Raw genomic sequence first — 15,996 nt, 5'->3', positions numbered from 1 at the left:
ATCTTGTCTACATCCGTTGTGAGTTATTGTGTAGTTGTTGGGATCGAACATCGTCAGCACCACCGCCGTCTTTTTTTTGCCTGTCATGAAAGAATGAGACTAGCAGCCACGCTGGAGGCAGTGCCAATGGCCCTATGTGCTTAATTAGGTATTTTTCCTATTGACAACTAGGTTAGTGTTTTGTTAGTGTTTTGTGTAACAATTTACACTAAAACTCGGTGTTTTATGAAAACGTATTTTAGAATGTGTTCTTTGCAAAAAACTGCACCAATAAGTGGTGTTATTTGTAATTTCCTCACTACATGAGGAAGGTCGCAGGAAAATTAAGGGGTAGGTGGCGGGACGACGAACGACGGTGACCAGCAGCCAGCAACCCCGTTCCTTCCCTGGTAGGTATTCTCGATCGCCGGCGGCCCGACGCCGTCCGAGACTCAGCGAACCCGCCGCCTCCAGATCCACCTGCAGCAGCCAGCAGGTAAACCCAATTGAAAGAACTACTCCTCCCACCTTCCCCCACATCACCGCTCGCTGGTGACTTCTCCCCAAATCCGCCCCACCCCTCAATCTGCTCTTCTTCTCCTTTACCTCGCAGTCTTTGGCGCGCGACGCAACTAGCCGGTCCTGCCGATATTCTGCCGGCGCGGATTGATTTCTCCTCCTCTTGGTAAGCAACCCTAGCTTGTGGGCGGTTCCTACTTTCTTCGGCGGCCAAGATCAATTTGTGCCCGCCGTCCCTTTTTGGAGGTTTCTGCTAATATTCTACCGGCGCTCCGTGGTTCAGGCCTTGCAGCACTCTTCGCTAACTGGGAGTACAATATTGTGCTCGAGATGGCGGATGAAGACTCGTCCGATTTCACCTTCTGCAAGGTACGAAACGCGACTGCACGTCTTAACTTGCTCCGTCAATACTTGTGTCTAAGTGCAGCAAGATCCTAATGTTTAATCTATCTTTGTTTTGCAAAATATCAGGTTAAATTCGTTCTTCTTATTTTTCTCTGTTGTGATAAGTGATTATAGTGTCAGCTTGGGTGTGTCATGCGAATGCTATGTAACCAATTATAACCCTTATGCTGTGCCCATTTCTTAACATCTTCAACCCATTGAGTACATTTAATTTAATTTCCTAAAGTGAGTCTGCTAAGCGATCTTAACCTACTGTGGCTGATTATATAATGCACATCTTCTCATGAATTACTGAAACATGTCCCCAGTGGCTTGCCCTAGAAACTTGTCGATGTCAATTTAACTTTTCTTGCTTCTATCTTATATGGTTTTTATCCATGTTTATTTTATTTTGTAGGTTGAGCAAGCTGAAAATGATGGTCGTTTGGAATCCCCTAGTTCCATCACTGTGGCAAACATGACACTCGAGGATGTTGATGGTAATGGTGCAGATATTTCAAAAGCTAAGAAGATCCAGGATAACACAGAAACAGACAATCCAATCACTGATGGAAGATCGCTCCAGGACTCCAGCATAAAAGAACCAGTTGTACCAAAGAGTAGTGGAGAGTCTGTGCAATCGAATGTATCACCTCAACCAAAATCTTCAAAAAAATCTGCAGTACGGGCAAAGGTTCCTTTCGAGAAGGGCTTTAGCCCCATGGACTGGCTTAAGCTAACTCGTACACATCCTGATCTGGCAGGTAAACTGTGAAAGACATTCGCTAGTACTGTTTGTTCACATCAATGTCTCTGATTATTACTGGGTAGTTTTATGCTGCTAGTTCATAATTAAGGATTAAGAAAATGGGAACGCAGACTTGGATTTTTATTGTCTGAACTACTCACATAGCCCAACTCATGTTTTATGCTGCTAGTTCATAATTAATTAAGGATTAATAAAATGGGAAACGCAGACTTGGATTTTAATTTTCTGAACTACTCACATAGCCAAACTCATGTTAATACATGACTTACTGCTACCATTTCTATTGTGCCAACGGGGATTGTTTTGCGGTCCCTGACTATCAAGCACTTCTCTAACAGGATTTTCTAGGAGCTGATGTCCTTTCTACGGAGCCTAGCATTGGTAGTGGTACCTCTGCTAGATACGATAAATCCTCTCTTCTATTACTTCGCAATTAGTGGATAGGTCCCGCCTTGGACTGCCCCCTTTCTTTCAGGGACGTAGCCTTTCAAGCCCATGCCATTGTTTTGCCTTCACTTTTCTTCTACTGTGTGGCATTGTCACCCTGTGGTATATCTCATGCTAACTAGGCCATTGCAAACTTCGAATTTTACTGTTAATTGTAGTTTTATTCAAGAGATTAAGTTGACTCATGATTTATTTTGACATAAGTTGGTAATTAGATAATTTTGTGGTGCGAACAAGATAATGATGTATCACAAAAGGCAGATATGATGTTACATCCTACGTAGGTAACTGGACACACTGTTTTTTGCTTCCTGTGTCATTTGGAAGCATGCATTGTCTTAAGTAAAAGACCAGAAAGTGTGCTAAATGTGTAAAATGTTGCCTGAAATTATGCAAACACATAAGTGGTCAGCCAAAGATGTTAGAAATCTGAAATGGCTGCACCAATCAATGTGCATGCAGTTCTTTTTTGTTTTCTATTGACTGGGTAGCAGTAATTGTCTGAACTAATAATATAAACAAACTCATGTTAATATGACTTGCTGATGCCATTTCTATTGTGCTAACCGTGATTGTTTTGGGTCCCTGATAGTAGCTGTACTGTTGCATTGTCACCCTGTGGTATACTCATGCGAATTAGGCTGTTGCAAACTTTGATTTTTACTGCTAATTGTAGTTTTATTCAAGTGATTAAGTTGACTCAATTGAGAGTTAGTTTGTATGATCTTCAACAAACAACAACAACCAAGCCTTTCAGTCCCAACCAAGTTGGGGTAGGCTAGAGTTGAAACCCATAAGATCTCGAAGCCAAGTCATGGTTCCGGAACGTGGATAGCTAACTTCCACGCACCCCTGTCTATGGCTAAATCTTTGTCGATATTCCAAACCTTCTCTCTCTTAACAGACTCCTCCCATGTCAAGTTTGGTCTACTACGACCCCTCTTAACATTCTCAGCACGCTTTATCCGTCCGCTATGCACTGGCGCTTCCAGAGGCCTCCGTTGGGTATGTCCAAGCCATCTGAGACGATGTTGGACCAGCTTCTCTTCAATCGGTGCTACCCCAACTCTCTCCCGTATGATCTTCAAGTGATTTATTTTGACATAAGTTGGTCCCTAGATAATTTTGTGCAAACAAGGTAATAATGTATCACAAAAGACAGATATGATGTTACATCCTGCGTATGTAACTGGACACGCTGTTTTTTTGCTCCCTGTACTATTTGGAAGTCTGCCTTGTCTAGCTGAGAAGTATTATGCAATATGGAGAAAGACCAGGACGTATTATAAATGTGTAAAATGCTGCCTGAAATTATACAAAACACATAAGTGGTCAGCTGAAGATGTTAGAAATCTGAAATGTCCGAACAAATCAATTTGCATGTAGTTCTTTCTTATTTGTATCGACTGGATATCAGTAAATAGGTTGTGTCTTGCGAACAATAATTTCAAAGTGGGAAATAATGGTGCTGACGCTTGCACTCTTGTGTAGTTATGTGTATCAGTTCTTTATTTGTTTTCTTCGATTTTTTCCCTGTATTCAAGTGCTTCTTTTTTCTTCTTTCAAATAATCATATTGATGTAAGGTTGCTTTCCTTTTCTCCAATTTCCCTGTTTCTGTAGGGCTTAGGGGGCAGACAAACCGGAGGCTAATAACTTTGGAAGAAGTTAAACAGCATAAAACTGGAGATTGTATTTGGACAGTTCTAAAAGGTCGTGTGTACAACATTGGTCCCTACATGAAATTTCATCCTGGAGGTAACTTATAAACTTCAACATCGTGCAATTTTTTGGTTCTGTTTGAGTTTCGAAGCTATATGCCTTGAAAGTACTATTCAACTGTACTTCAGAATGAGTATTTTTGTTGTGCATTTACAGGAGTTGATATGCTCATGAAGGGCGCTGGAAAAGACTGCACTGCTTTGTTCAGTATCCTTTTGCTACTATTATTGTTGTCACAGATAAATTGAAAATAGTTTACCACCTTCTTGTGGATTGACACAAGAACATAACACGCTTTAACATGTGTTTGGTAGCGACACGTCATGCTTTATAGATGGCTACCTGAACAACACTTGTTTTTTTGCAGGCATAATTGGATGAGTACAAGATGATCATTGTGATTATTAATGTCATAGTTGTAGGCCAATGATTTTTGGGCATGTATGCAATTTCTCTATACGATTTCCTTGACTTCCTTATAGATAAATACCATGCCTGGGTAAATGCAGAGTTCCTCTTGGAGAAGTGCCTCGTCGGATTCCTTGATCCCAGTGAGTAGATTGTGATCCAACTAGTTATTAGGTACAGCTTGGTCCATGTGGAGATGATCTGAAGAATTGTAAACAGTGCTTTGCTGCATTATATAATGGCGATAGATTATGCCTCTCGAATTCGAGGACCCTCTTCACTAAAAAAAAAAGGTGAGATTTTATGACGGAAAATAGCGGAAGAAACAGATTTGATGATAATTCATGTATACAAGGTTGATTTTGGATAGAAATGGTCCAATCTATATTTCTTTGAGGAGGGTGGACGTGTTCCAGCATTGTAGTGTCCTTAATTGGCAAATCAACTTGACTTGAACAATTGCTAATTAAGGTAGGTGCAACCTAGAAACTTTAGCACATGTGCTGTAGAATATATGTTTGCGGGGTCTGTTGGTCGGCGGCCATTGCCGGCATGGCCAATGATCCACCGTGGATGCCTGCTCCAGCCCTCCACCTCGGCCCTTGTGTGTGTGGTCCAACCTACTGAAAGATGTCAGTTGCATAGCCGAGCGGGATCTTGCAAAGGAGTCCGAATGCCATGAAACTTTTTTTTTAATCACCGGAGCCATCGCAATCTCACCGCCGCGCTTCTGAGACGTACTCCTCCCGTCCTATTTAATTGACTCAGATTTAGTACAAAGTTGTACTAAATCCGAGTCAATTGAAAGAGACCAAAGGGAGTAGGAATCATTGTAGCTTTATGTCGTGTGGGCGTTGCTGTTTAACGGTTGTTCCCTAACATAGGCCACCGATACGCATGTTTCGCCGGAGAAGAGATCAAGCACATGCATGGCGGAGGAGCTCATCTCGATTCCCCTTGCGAGTCGAGAGGACCTATAGTCGGCCATTCGGTCACGACCGAGAGTGGTGAGCCGAGCGCATCTACCCCACCACCAAAGAAGAGCAGGCGACGATGGCGTGGAGCACGAAGATCTTTGTTCTCTTGGCGAACATGGGTAGTCCCGGTACTTACGTCTGAGTAGCTATCTATGCACCCCTCGTTTATGGCGTGGAGCACGGATTCATGGTCTTCGCCGTCTTCAGGCGATCCCGGGAAACGTCGACGTGGCCCACAATGTGCCGCTCATCATAGTCGGGACCCTTGACCGGGAAGACGGACGTAGATCTGCTTTCTACCACAATTTCCTCCTCAATGGTGGAGAGGGTGAGAGGAGATTGTCTGGGTAGAGTTTTTTTTCCGATCTGGAACTTGGCAGCATCGGGTACATCGAGACCTGACTTCTTCCGCATCTAGAGTGAGTCGGTAGAGATTACTTCATATGCCGTCTGCACTGACGTGAATCCGACATGAAAGTATCTCTCGTGATAAACGGCGTGCCGTCGAAGTAGACAACTCTGCCGGCCACCTGGTATCACCGATGCCTCCAAGTGCTTCCGCTCGAATCTCGACTCCAGATGTCGCTAGCCTCACGGTGGACGCCAACAGTCGTTGCCTTATCAACGATAGTGCCATGTTCGGGTACTCACAACTTAGGGTTAGTAGTGAAACTAGATGATGGGATGCTCGGGATGGTGTAACTCGGTGGTTTACCCAAGCTCACGTGTCCTCAGTGGAGGATCGCTACATGCTACAATTCATTATAATAACTCAAATTACAGGTTACAATGATGTACATCTCGTGCCCTGAAGCTTGTCTTCAGGCCGGCTTATAAAGATGTCATGACCTAGAGTAAGATGGAGGTAAAGACCTACCGATCACGGAGTCCTACTCTATGTCGGCAAGTATGTCGCATCTTGTACATCAAGTCTTCTATATTTCTGAACCTTCTTGAGTCCGGTTTGAAGCCTTCCTTAGTCGTCTTAGGCCTTCATCTTCTAGCAACTAGGTTGCCCGGCTTCATAGATATCTTTGTCACCCAAGTGGGCCACCTGCGCTTGCTAGGTTAAGCCCCTGTTGTGAAATAACCTATTCGGCAATAACCCCGACACAAGCACCTATAGTTGGAGGTGCAACCGTGACAGAAGGAGAAGCGACGCCGGTGAGGATCCCGCCAGTGCTGCAAACACCAACAGTTGCGCTACGACAACTATCTTCTCGGAAGTGGGGACATGTTTGCTGTGTAGGAAGACTGTGACTACTGCGGGTGTTGCCGTGGGCGGCTCTCTGACGCCAACGACAACTGCACATGTCGTTATTGCGGGCCACTTCACCATGTTTTCTTTATTTCAGTAAGAACATCTCCATCAGCGACCCCAAAAAGGCGACTATAGGGCACCGGTAGAGCCACTATTCAAGGCGCCGGCGTCACCATCCTAGGAATAGGATGACAGTTCCAAACAGGTGCGCCCCAAAAGTCTGGCCCCCAAAAATGTGGACTTTTGAAAACTTCATACAGTAAGTCAGTAACACATTAAAAATACCTAACTAAGAGAATCCGGGGTAGTTCCTGCACTTCGCGCCATCGCGGTGTTGAACGAGCGGTTGAGGAGCGCCGCCGGGCCAAGCGCTTCGGCGGGGTCGTACGGAGCAGGTTGAGCCGCCTGGATCTCGAGCTCGAAAATCCCACCATTTCTTCTACCTTGGCGGCGATCGCGCGGGGATGATGGTTTTTTTCCTTCTTCACGACGTTCTCCTTCTTTGGACATCGTAGGTACGGACGCTCTCGCAGCGGCGAGTGCTCCTCCTCCTTCAAGCGAAGGGACGTCGGTGTTGAAAACGAGCCGCGTGACACACCGTGGATGAAGATGCCGTCGGCGCGTCGTGGCGCCGGTAGTGTGAAGGGCGCTGGCACGTCCCCGATCCAAACGAGCCGAAGCCCGACCGAACTGCACGGAGAAGGACGCTCCCCGGCTAACATCATCGCGTTGTGGTCGATAGCCGTGCGCGACAAGCGTCTGATCAACGTCGCGCCCCTGCCACCACGCTCGCCGGCCGAGGGGTTGAACCGCCAGCCGGCGAAGCGAGCGGTCTCTGTTCAGTGACCTGCCTGTGCATATCGTCTGTTTTCATGCCCTGAAAAGCTCAGCAGCGTCCAAGCAGATTTTTTATTTTTTTCAAAGGAGCTTCCAATGAATTAGGGCATCTCCAACCGAGCGACCCAAACGGACGCGTTGGGCCGCCCGGTTTGTTTTTGCCGTTTGGGTGGCCGAGCGGACACGCGGACAGCGGCCCGCGTCCGCGTGTCCGTTTGGGTCGCGCGCTGCGCCCAACGCGCGGACGTAACGCATAATCGGAGAAACACGAAAATAAAAGAAAAATGGCAAATTTAAACGAAATTTGATTAAACATATGCCCTATTTTGGGCAAATTTGTACATTGCCCTATTTTGGGCAAATAACTAACAAAAGAAGCCCCTATATGGGCTTTAAAATTTAAACGAAAAACCCTCTATTAGGGTTTGGTCGGCGGCGCGGTGGCCGCCAGTGCGCCGTCTAGCCCCTGTGGGCGTCGTCGGCGTCGTCGTCATCGTGGACGACGTCCCCAGGCGGCGAGGCACTGCCACGGAGACCACAGGGCCTCCTCCCAGGCCGAGTGGGGGTCCGGAGCGACCCGAGGATGCGGCGGCGCACGGAGCAGCGCCTCCTCCCTGAGGCGCTGCTGCCTCTCCTGCCAGGCGCGGCGCACGGCCTCCCGGCGCCGCTGCTCCTCCGCGCGGCGCCTGGCCTCCTGCCGCCGCTGCTCCTTGCGGCGCTCCTCGTCGGCGCGGCGCCTGGCCTCCTCCCGCCGCGCCGCATCCTCCTCCCCCCGTCGCGCCTGGCGGGCCTGGGCGTAGAGCTCCCAGCCCTCGGCTTCCTCCACGGCCTGCCGGGCCGCTTCCTCCATCTCGGAGGTGCGAATGGCCGCATGGAGGTGCGGCCATTTCGCGTCCTCCTCCGCCGCCGAGATGAGCAGTGCGGCGCGGAGGTCCGGGTCCTCCTCCGAGGACTCGGGCTTGGGCTCGAGAAGGAGCGGCGGCGGTTGCGGCAATGCCGCGCCGCCGCGGGCGGCCTCTCCGATGTGGAGGCCGCCTCGGTTTCGTCCGGATGGCCGCAGCGCCGGCGGACGATGGCGGCTGCTGCTCGCCTCGTCGTCGTTGGCTTCGGCAGCGAACCGTTGCTTCGGGGCCATGGCGGCGGTTTCGCTGCGGGAGTGAAGTGGGGACTGGAGTGGAGGGCCAGATCCCCTCCAGTCCCCATTTAATAGCCTCCCTGGTCACCGACAGGTGGGCCCAAGGGAGACGAGGCGATCAGCGCGCGGACGCAAGCGGACGGCGCGTGCCATCCGCGGCCACGCAAACCCGGCCCAGATTTGGGCCGGGTTTGCGTCGTTCCGGACGCCGCGGCCATCCGCTTTTGCGGTGCGTCCCCGCGTTGGGCCGCATTTTTGTCCAGCTCGACCCATCCGGACGCGCGGACGCGGGATGGGTCGCCCCGTTGGAGATGCCCTTAGGCGCCGAGTAACATCTCATCTCGTTCCAATCTTATCTGACGAGTCCGGCATGGATTGAGACAAGAGCAACTCGCCGAAGAATCAAGATCGGCGCTATTAGAGTATCTCCAGGCACGTCTCTCAAAGCTGTTCCCAAAGGCGTCTCTCAAAGCTGTCCTCAAAGGGTGCCAGATTTATCGTTTGGGGACGTGTTTCTTTCGTACCGTGTTTGGGGGACGTCGCTCCCCAGCCGCATCCCCCAAACGCGCCTCCAAAACTTTAAAACATTGTATTTTTATTTTAATAGATAGAAGAAAATTTTGTACTAATATTTAAAACGTGCAACATAAAAAAATTACATATAAAAATTTCGAAAAAACATAAACAACTTACATATAATTTTTTTAAACTACTACTTCTTCTTTGATGGCCCTGCCTGGTCGTCCTCACGGTGAAGCTTCCTACTCGTCACCTCTTCCGCAGAGGCGGTGTTAGTCGATGCGTCGGAGGAACTTGTGTCCTCCTCGTCGTCGACGGTGCTCGCCGGCTGCGCCTTCGCCTTCGTCTTGGCCTTCGTTTTCACCTTCGCCTGGGCTGCCGCCGCCATCGCCGCCTCAGCCTCTTCATCCTCCGCCTCCTCCTCCACGGCCTCCCATTCCTCTGTGCTGTCCAGCGGCGGCGGGGAATCATCGCCGCTGCTAGGCGTCGCAACTTTGTCCCACCAATGGCGTCATCCCGGAGGCTTACCCTTGCTGTCGGTGTCTGATGAAAGCTGAGAGAGATCGCTCATCGTGAGAGGTTTGGATGAATGGCGGTCGGTTGTAGATCTAAAAGCGCATACGTAGGGGTCTTATTGAGCGTGGATGAACGGCGGCGTAGATGTCGAAGAGATCGAGCGGCGGTTGCTCTTTCGCGGAGTACGCGCTCCATCCGGCGGTTCGCTCGTTGATCGACGCAGTTGCCAATGCGACGATTCCCCTTCCCGGCAACTGCATCGTCACTATATAGGCGGCGGTTGAGCGTCCGAGCCGCTGACACGTCGGGCCCGCGTCTCCTTGCCTCTCATTTCGTTATGTTCGGTGTACCCGGAACATCCTTTATGTAGCGAGGACGGGCTCGGAACACCAGATACCGTATTAGGCCGCCCAGATAAAAAGAATCTTTAGGATGGAAACAACAAATCCCTCGGGGAACGCGGCTACATGCAAGGATCAAAAAAGACAGATCACTGAGTTGCTATGGCATGGAAGCAAGCGAATCCGGGCATGCTAATTACAAGGAGAACAAGTCCCAATGTCTAATTGGTGTCAACCGGTCTGCACGTTAAGTACAATCAACCTTTACCAGAGCAAAACAAAATAAAAAACACCTTTCTTCCCAGAACACGGCGTTGCCTTTGCCGTGTGCCTTCCCCCCCCAAAACACGGTTTGACGGAATCCCACACTAACGGACGGTGCCACGTCAGAAAACCTTTGACGTGTGCATTTTTGCGGTGAACACGGCGAAATTCGACTTTTTTATGTGTGCCTTTCTGTGTTCTCCATTTTTGCCGTGCGCCGCCGTCAGTCGTGACACCGCAAAAAAGGCACGGCCTACCCCCTCTCCTTCTTCGCCGTGTTCGTTCTCAATTTGCACACGGCGAAGGTTTTGCGTCAAAATGCTGCCGACTTGGCTCGTTGGCTCGGGAAAAGTTGGCGGGAGGGGGGGGCGTGCGCGCGAGAAGGGAGATTTGTCGTGTTTGTTAGGGACACACGGCAAAGCCTAACCGTTATGATAGCGCCGTCTTGGGAGGCCACCAGTGCCACATGTCCAGCCATTTGCCGTGTGCCTCCTATAGGGTTTGTCGTGTTCAATTTTTTGCTGTGTTTTTTATGCCCTTCGCCGTGTATTGGTTTTTGCCGTGGTCTTTCTCGCGGATTTACCGTATTTTTATTTTTTGCCGTGTTCTTTTTTGGGAGCACACGGCAAAGCTCACCTTTGTTGTGTTCCGTGCTATAATGCACAAGGCAAAAATATAATAACACGGGAAAATACGTTTTTCCCCGTAGTGTATGGTGGGCTGAATTTGTTTTTTTTTTTGCAAGAAAAGGAGATGATATTATATCGCCGATCTTACAGATAGGTCCAAAACAAAGGTAAAATTACAGAAAAGTCCCACCGGACCCCAACGACACCAACGAGCACCAGGACGAGACCAGTTCGCGCCACTGCCACTGCTCCACTTCATGCCTTGGCTTGGAAGCAGCCCCTCCACAGACGGGAAGACACCGATCAACGGCTCCGAAGAACCTACACCCCAGGCCGCCGCCACCGTCGCGACGAACTCCAGCACCATCTCCAACTTCAACTTCAAGATCCAGATCGACCACCTACTCCGATCTGGCGAGGGCTTGAGGTACTCACCGAATCCGTAGATCCACGAGCACCGGGGAGGCAGGAGCTCGACAGCAGCATCCCGGAGAACACCACCGCCAGAGGGGAGAAGCTCCTCCAACAAAAACCACGCCGACAGCCGCGCCACCTCCACGACGCCACCCAGAAGATCCTACACTAAACACAAGCACTGATCCGGGGATTCCCCCACCTCCCGCCGCTGGAGCGGCCGACGGAGGAGAAGGAATCCCCCGGATCCCGGCGAGCGCGGTGGAGCGACCAGGGAGGTCCAGAAAAATCGCCTTTGTAGACCAACACACTCTCATCATCATATCGACCAACATAAAGCGCAGCCAGCAAGAATTCGTTCTCCTCGCAACCAAATTCAAAACGTATAGAACATCACAAATCGGCTATCCGTCATCTCTCACTCCCCGCACGTCCCCATATCATGATGCAATCTCTCATGATGAGCAGCAAGCTGTAAGAAACATGGCTTTGATCATTCTTTCCATGTGTCTTGCCGAGCTTTATAAATCACATGAAGTAATGAAGCAAGCACCATCGATCAGTTATATATGCTCTCTCATGAGCTCTATAAAATCGGGGACACACTAGAGTCTGGAAAGTGTGTGCCTCACACACTTTGGCCCCCATTGTTGCGGCTCCAGGCTAGCTTGTTCTTGCTTCTCGCCTTCTCCCACGTCCGAGCATGGCAGTGCAGATGAACTCCTCGGTCCATGCAACGACCACGGCGACTTCTCCTCCTCCGGTGGCGCCAGGAAAGAAGGACGAGGGTCGAGAGGCGCTAGCCGTCGTCAAGATCGAAGTTGAGGATCAGGACGACGCGGCAGCGGGCGTGGACTACGCCGACAGGGCGCAGTGGCTCCGCGCGGCGGTGCTGGGCGTCAACGACGGGCTTGTGTCCGTGGCTTCGCTGATGATCGGGGTGGGCGCCGTAAACCAGTCCGCCAGGGCCATGCTCGTCTCCGGGCTCGCCGGCCTCGTCGCCGGCGCGTGCAGCATGGCCATCGGCGAGTTCGTGTCCGTGCACGCGCAGTACGACATCGAGGTGGCGGCGCGGCTGCTGAGACGCAAACGCGGACTCGAGGATGAGCCTGGGCAGCTGCCGAGCCCGGCGAAGGCGGCGGCCGCGTCGGCACTGGCCTTCGCGGCCGGCGCGGCGCTCCCGCTGCTGGCCGGCGGGTTCGTGCGCCCCTGGGCCGTTCGGGTCGCTGCCGTGTGCGCGGTGACCACGGCCGCGCTGGCCGGGTTCGGGGCCGTCGGAGGGGCGCTCGGAGGCACCAGCCCGGCCAGGTCTGGCGCCCGGGTGCTGCTCGGCGGGTGGGCCGCCATGGCCGTGTGCTACAGCGTGCTATGGCTGTCCAGACTCGCCATGGGGGCACAAGTATCAGGTGCCACTTGCTAATACGGTGTCTTGGGCGGTAATGTATATGTGTTGAACTGTGGATGTGAAATGTATGAACGTAAGGGGTGCTCGTACGAATACATGAGTCTGCTCTAATTTATTGCTTGGGTCATTCAGTCGTTGAAAGCCATTGATGGCCCGAGTGTTACTGGATCCGCCCGTGTACGCAAGGCTCCATTAGCACAGTTTCGAGTCCCTGGCGTCTACCAGAGGACAACACCGGCGGGACACGTACGCATGCACACTCGGCCGAGGCGCCTCTAGTATCCCATCCAATGTCCTGGACGCGTCTTGGAGCAGGATTTGGCCGAAGCGCAGCCGCATGGACACGTACGGATGCTGGTGGCCTACACCAAGATCTAGCGACATGCGCGCATACAAGCAGCCTCCACAGTTCTGAAACTACAGGTGTTGGAGCATTGTGGGTTTGGCCCTAGATTTAGGGAGATGGTCGCTATGATTTTAGGCACTGTCGGCGACCCCGTGTAGCCGATGCTGTTCCTTCTAATCATTCAAGTCTTTAACGGCTTAACGCCATATAGTTGACGCGATCAGCTGCAGCTATTCAGGCCTCTTGATCACCATGGCATCAAGCATAGAGTGTCCTAGCTTATTTGCTGATGATGTGGTGTTGTTCATGCAGTCTTGTGGTGGTGATTTCCAGGCTTTGCGTGGATCCTTGGACATGTTTGCAGCAGCTTCTGGCTGTTAGCTTTTAATCCTGATTCACGTGGCAGTTAGCTTTTAATCTTGATTCATTCTTTTAGATGAATAGGGATCTCTTTCCAGCTCTATTTCATAGAATAGAAGCTTTTACGAGTTCTCGTACAAACTTAAACTGAAACTACCAGAGCGCAAATTGTGTTCAGCTCAAAGAAAAACAAAAGCGAGGAAGCTAAACATGACAAACAGACAGCAGTTGCCATCCCAGCTGTGGCTGAAGTGAAACAAAACAAAAGTCTAACAAACGAACATACCCTAGAAACTTCAAGCTCAGCGACACCTTCCAGCATATCCTTCTTTTCCTTCCTCGTTGCAAGACGAAAGCAGATGGCAGAAGAAGTAGGATAACAACATCACAACAACACATGGATGTTGCGAGCTTGATGTGGGTGCCCCAGGAGATACTCCAGTGATGATCTTACTTCATATATAGCTTGAGACGCCAGCAGATTTCCAGGAAGAGATCCAATCAAAGCCAGTGGAGGTCACCCCACTAGAAGGCACAAAGGATTTTTTTTTTAGCTTGACAAGCAGCCGGTTCATGAACTGATCGACTCTGCCTCCTTCCAGTTCCTTGAAAGGCCTCTTCCAATCTAGAAGGAAAGAGAGCACCAGATGTCACACCTGTTTTATGTTAATCTAAGTAACCTTGTTAAAGAAAAGATTGTTCCTATTAATCCATAGCCCCCACACGATAGCAGAAGTAAGTAACTACGTTGAAATGCATAAATATCTCTTGTTATAAAGCCATTTAGAAGCAACTAATTCGAAATTCAAAGCAGGGAAATCAAACACTTCAGCCACATCCTACCAAAGGAGTCTCGAAACTATGCATTCAAACATAAGATATCTAACAGATTTAAATTCTTTACACATACACATTTCATGGGTTTAGCCGTACCTCTAGCCCTAAGATTATCTCTAGTGATAATCTTATTTTCAAAGAAAAGCTACAAAAGGATTTGTACTATACGAGGAATTTTTAAACTCCAAACATAAGGTAAATAGACAAGATTAATCTCGCTGAAGTTAACGACAGCATAAATTGAACTATCGGAGTAAATCCCTTTTGAATCATACTGCCAGATAAGATAATCCTCTTCTTCAGAGAAAGAAATGGTTCTAGCTATTTCCAAGATCTCTTGCCATTGGATCATTATTTTACTTGTAAAAGTTCTCCTAAAATTACCTCTAATCTCATTTTCATCCCAAAGATCAGCAATGGTGTGAGTTTGCTAATTAGAGACAAAATAGATCTCCCAATATTGGGTAGCTAAAGGAGAAGTGTGAGCCTCACCGCCGGCCTTGATGCGACGTCCTTCAGCTGTCTTGTCGCCCTGCTTCAGCGTGCAGGGTGGCATGGTGCACTGAATGCGCCAGCGACCTTCCCAGGGAGATGATACCAGGTTTCGTCCATGCGCTACTCGATCTCAACGCGTGGTGTGTGTTCCCGGGGCCCGACGACGTGTCAACAGAGTATTTTCCCCACAAGGGTGACTCGAGGATTTATATCGAACTCTCGAGGAACTGAGCAAAGAGTGTTTTCTCCCTCTCTTCTCCTACCAATCCTCCAAAGTAAAATAAAAGCCTTATGCCCCCAACTCCACCTTGTGGTTGTCAAGCACAAGGTTTCGCGTAAGTAAATAAAACACAGGTAATAATAAAGCAAGTAAAACTAGATAGAATAGAGTAACTAAGTAAAAAAACAGTAAAACAGTTGATTGTTTTGGGTGTTTTAAATGCAAATAAGAAAACTGAATATTTTTGTTTTTTTGGATTAAAATAGTGCAGCTAATAGAAAACAAGATAAAAGCAACATAAAGGTGCTTCTCATATAAAAATTGGACCGGGGTTCATGGGTTCACTTGACTATTCTCTCTTTTAAGTTGTAGTGGACAATAGCAATTCATCAATGGGATATGAAAGATGCAAAATAAAACATGTGAAAGATATGCATTCATATGGGCATCACGTCCTAACATAGAGATGATGCAACACATCTCTCTTATACTCCACAAGAAAGGGAAAAATCCATGCAATCTTGTATTAAGAATTAACAGAGCATAGCCATAAGTACTTTGACATGATGTTTGAATATCAAATATGCTACCTTGAATAAACAAGATCATCACTTTTGCCACGTGCCGGACATAGCACATGCATTCACTTTATCGCTAGTGAGGTAGCAAAAGAAAAGGCAAAACCATAATAGATCATGAATTTGTTGTCACTGTCCAATCATTAAAACAATGCTACTCTATCTAATACACACATCACCCCGCACATGCTCTTGCATATATGTTGGATCAGAACAATATTTAAGAACGGGGTACATAATATGCATATATCAATACATCTTGCACATAATATGATCAGATCTCATAGCACAATATCATAGAATAAGGATCCACCACATAGGTATTACAAATACGGCCATAATCATGTAGGGCAGCTCATGGCACTAAGAACTATGAAGAACATGAGAGAAATAGATCAAGCTACTGCCACAAACCCGTAGTCCAGAGGTGGACTACTCCCCCTTGATCATGGTGATGATGATGAAGACGTTGGAGAAGGTGGAGATCCCTCCGGAGTTTCCCCTTCCAATCTTCGCTGATGCAGCCTCTATTTTCGCGTTTCTGTCTTTTGTGGCCCTCTCCTCCCAAGAACTCTTCGGAGCAATATATATTGATTTTTAGGTCAAAATACGTCGGTGGGTGAAAGAATCAAGTG

General features: G+C 48.9%; 2 protein-coding genes across 3 annotated transcripts; both read left to right on the top strand.

The window, feature by feature from the left end:
* Positions 1–348: 348 nt before the first annotated feature.
* On the top strand, positions 349–4,568 carry LOC124686958 (cytochrome b5 domain-containing protein RLF). Of its 2 annotated transcripts, XM_047220832.1 has the most exons (7): positions 350–475; positions 593–664; positions 782–867; positions 1,301–1,646; positions 3,721–3,855; positions 3,976–4,026; positions 4,302–4,568. In XM_047220832.1, the coding sequence occupies exons 3-7, from the start codon at positions 829–831 to the stop codon at positions 4,376–4,378; spliced, it is 648 nt and encodes a 215-aa protein (XP_047076788.1). In that variant the 5' UTR covers positions 350–475; positions 593–664; positions 782–828; the 3' UTR covers positions 4,379–4,568. The 2 variants fall into 2 exon arrangements, with proteins under 2 accessions (XP_047076780.1, XP_047076788.1); XM_047220824.1 differs by having other exon boundaries at positions 349–664.
* Positions 4,569–11,823: 7,255 nt separating this feature from the next.
* On the top strand, positions 11,824–13,252 carry LOC124653997 (vacuolar iron transporter homolog 3-like). The gene is made up of 3 exons (XM_047193047.1): positions 11,824–12,519; positions 12,658–12,771; positions 13,184–13,252. Exons 1-3 carry the CDS (start codon positions 11,824–11,826, stop codon positions 13,250–13,252), a joined length of 879 nt encoding a protein of 292 aa, XP_047049003.1.
* The last annotated feature ends 2,744 nt before the right edge of the window (positions 13,253–15,996 follow it).

Source organism: Lolium rigidum, chromosome 1 (assembly GCF_022539505.1).
Source record: "Lolium rigidum isolate FL_2022 chromosome 1, APGP_CSIRO_Lrig_0.1, whole genome shotgun sequence".
In the NCBI taxonomy this organism is placed as follows: domain Eukaryota; kingdom Viridiplantae; phylum Streptophyta; class Magnoliopsida; order Poales; family Poaceae; genus Lolium; species Lolium rigidum.
The sequence above is the reverse complement of the archived record's forward strand: the minus strand, read 5'-3'. Positions and strand labels throughout refer to the sequence as shown.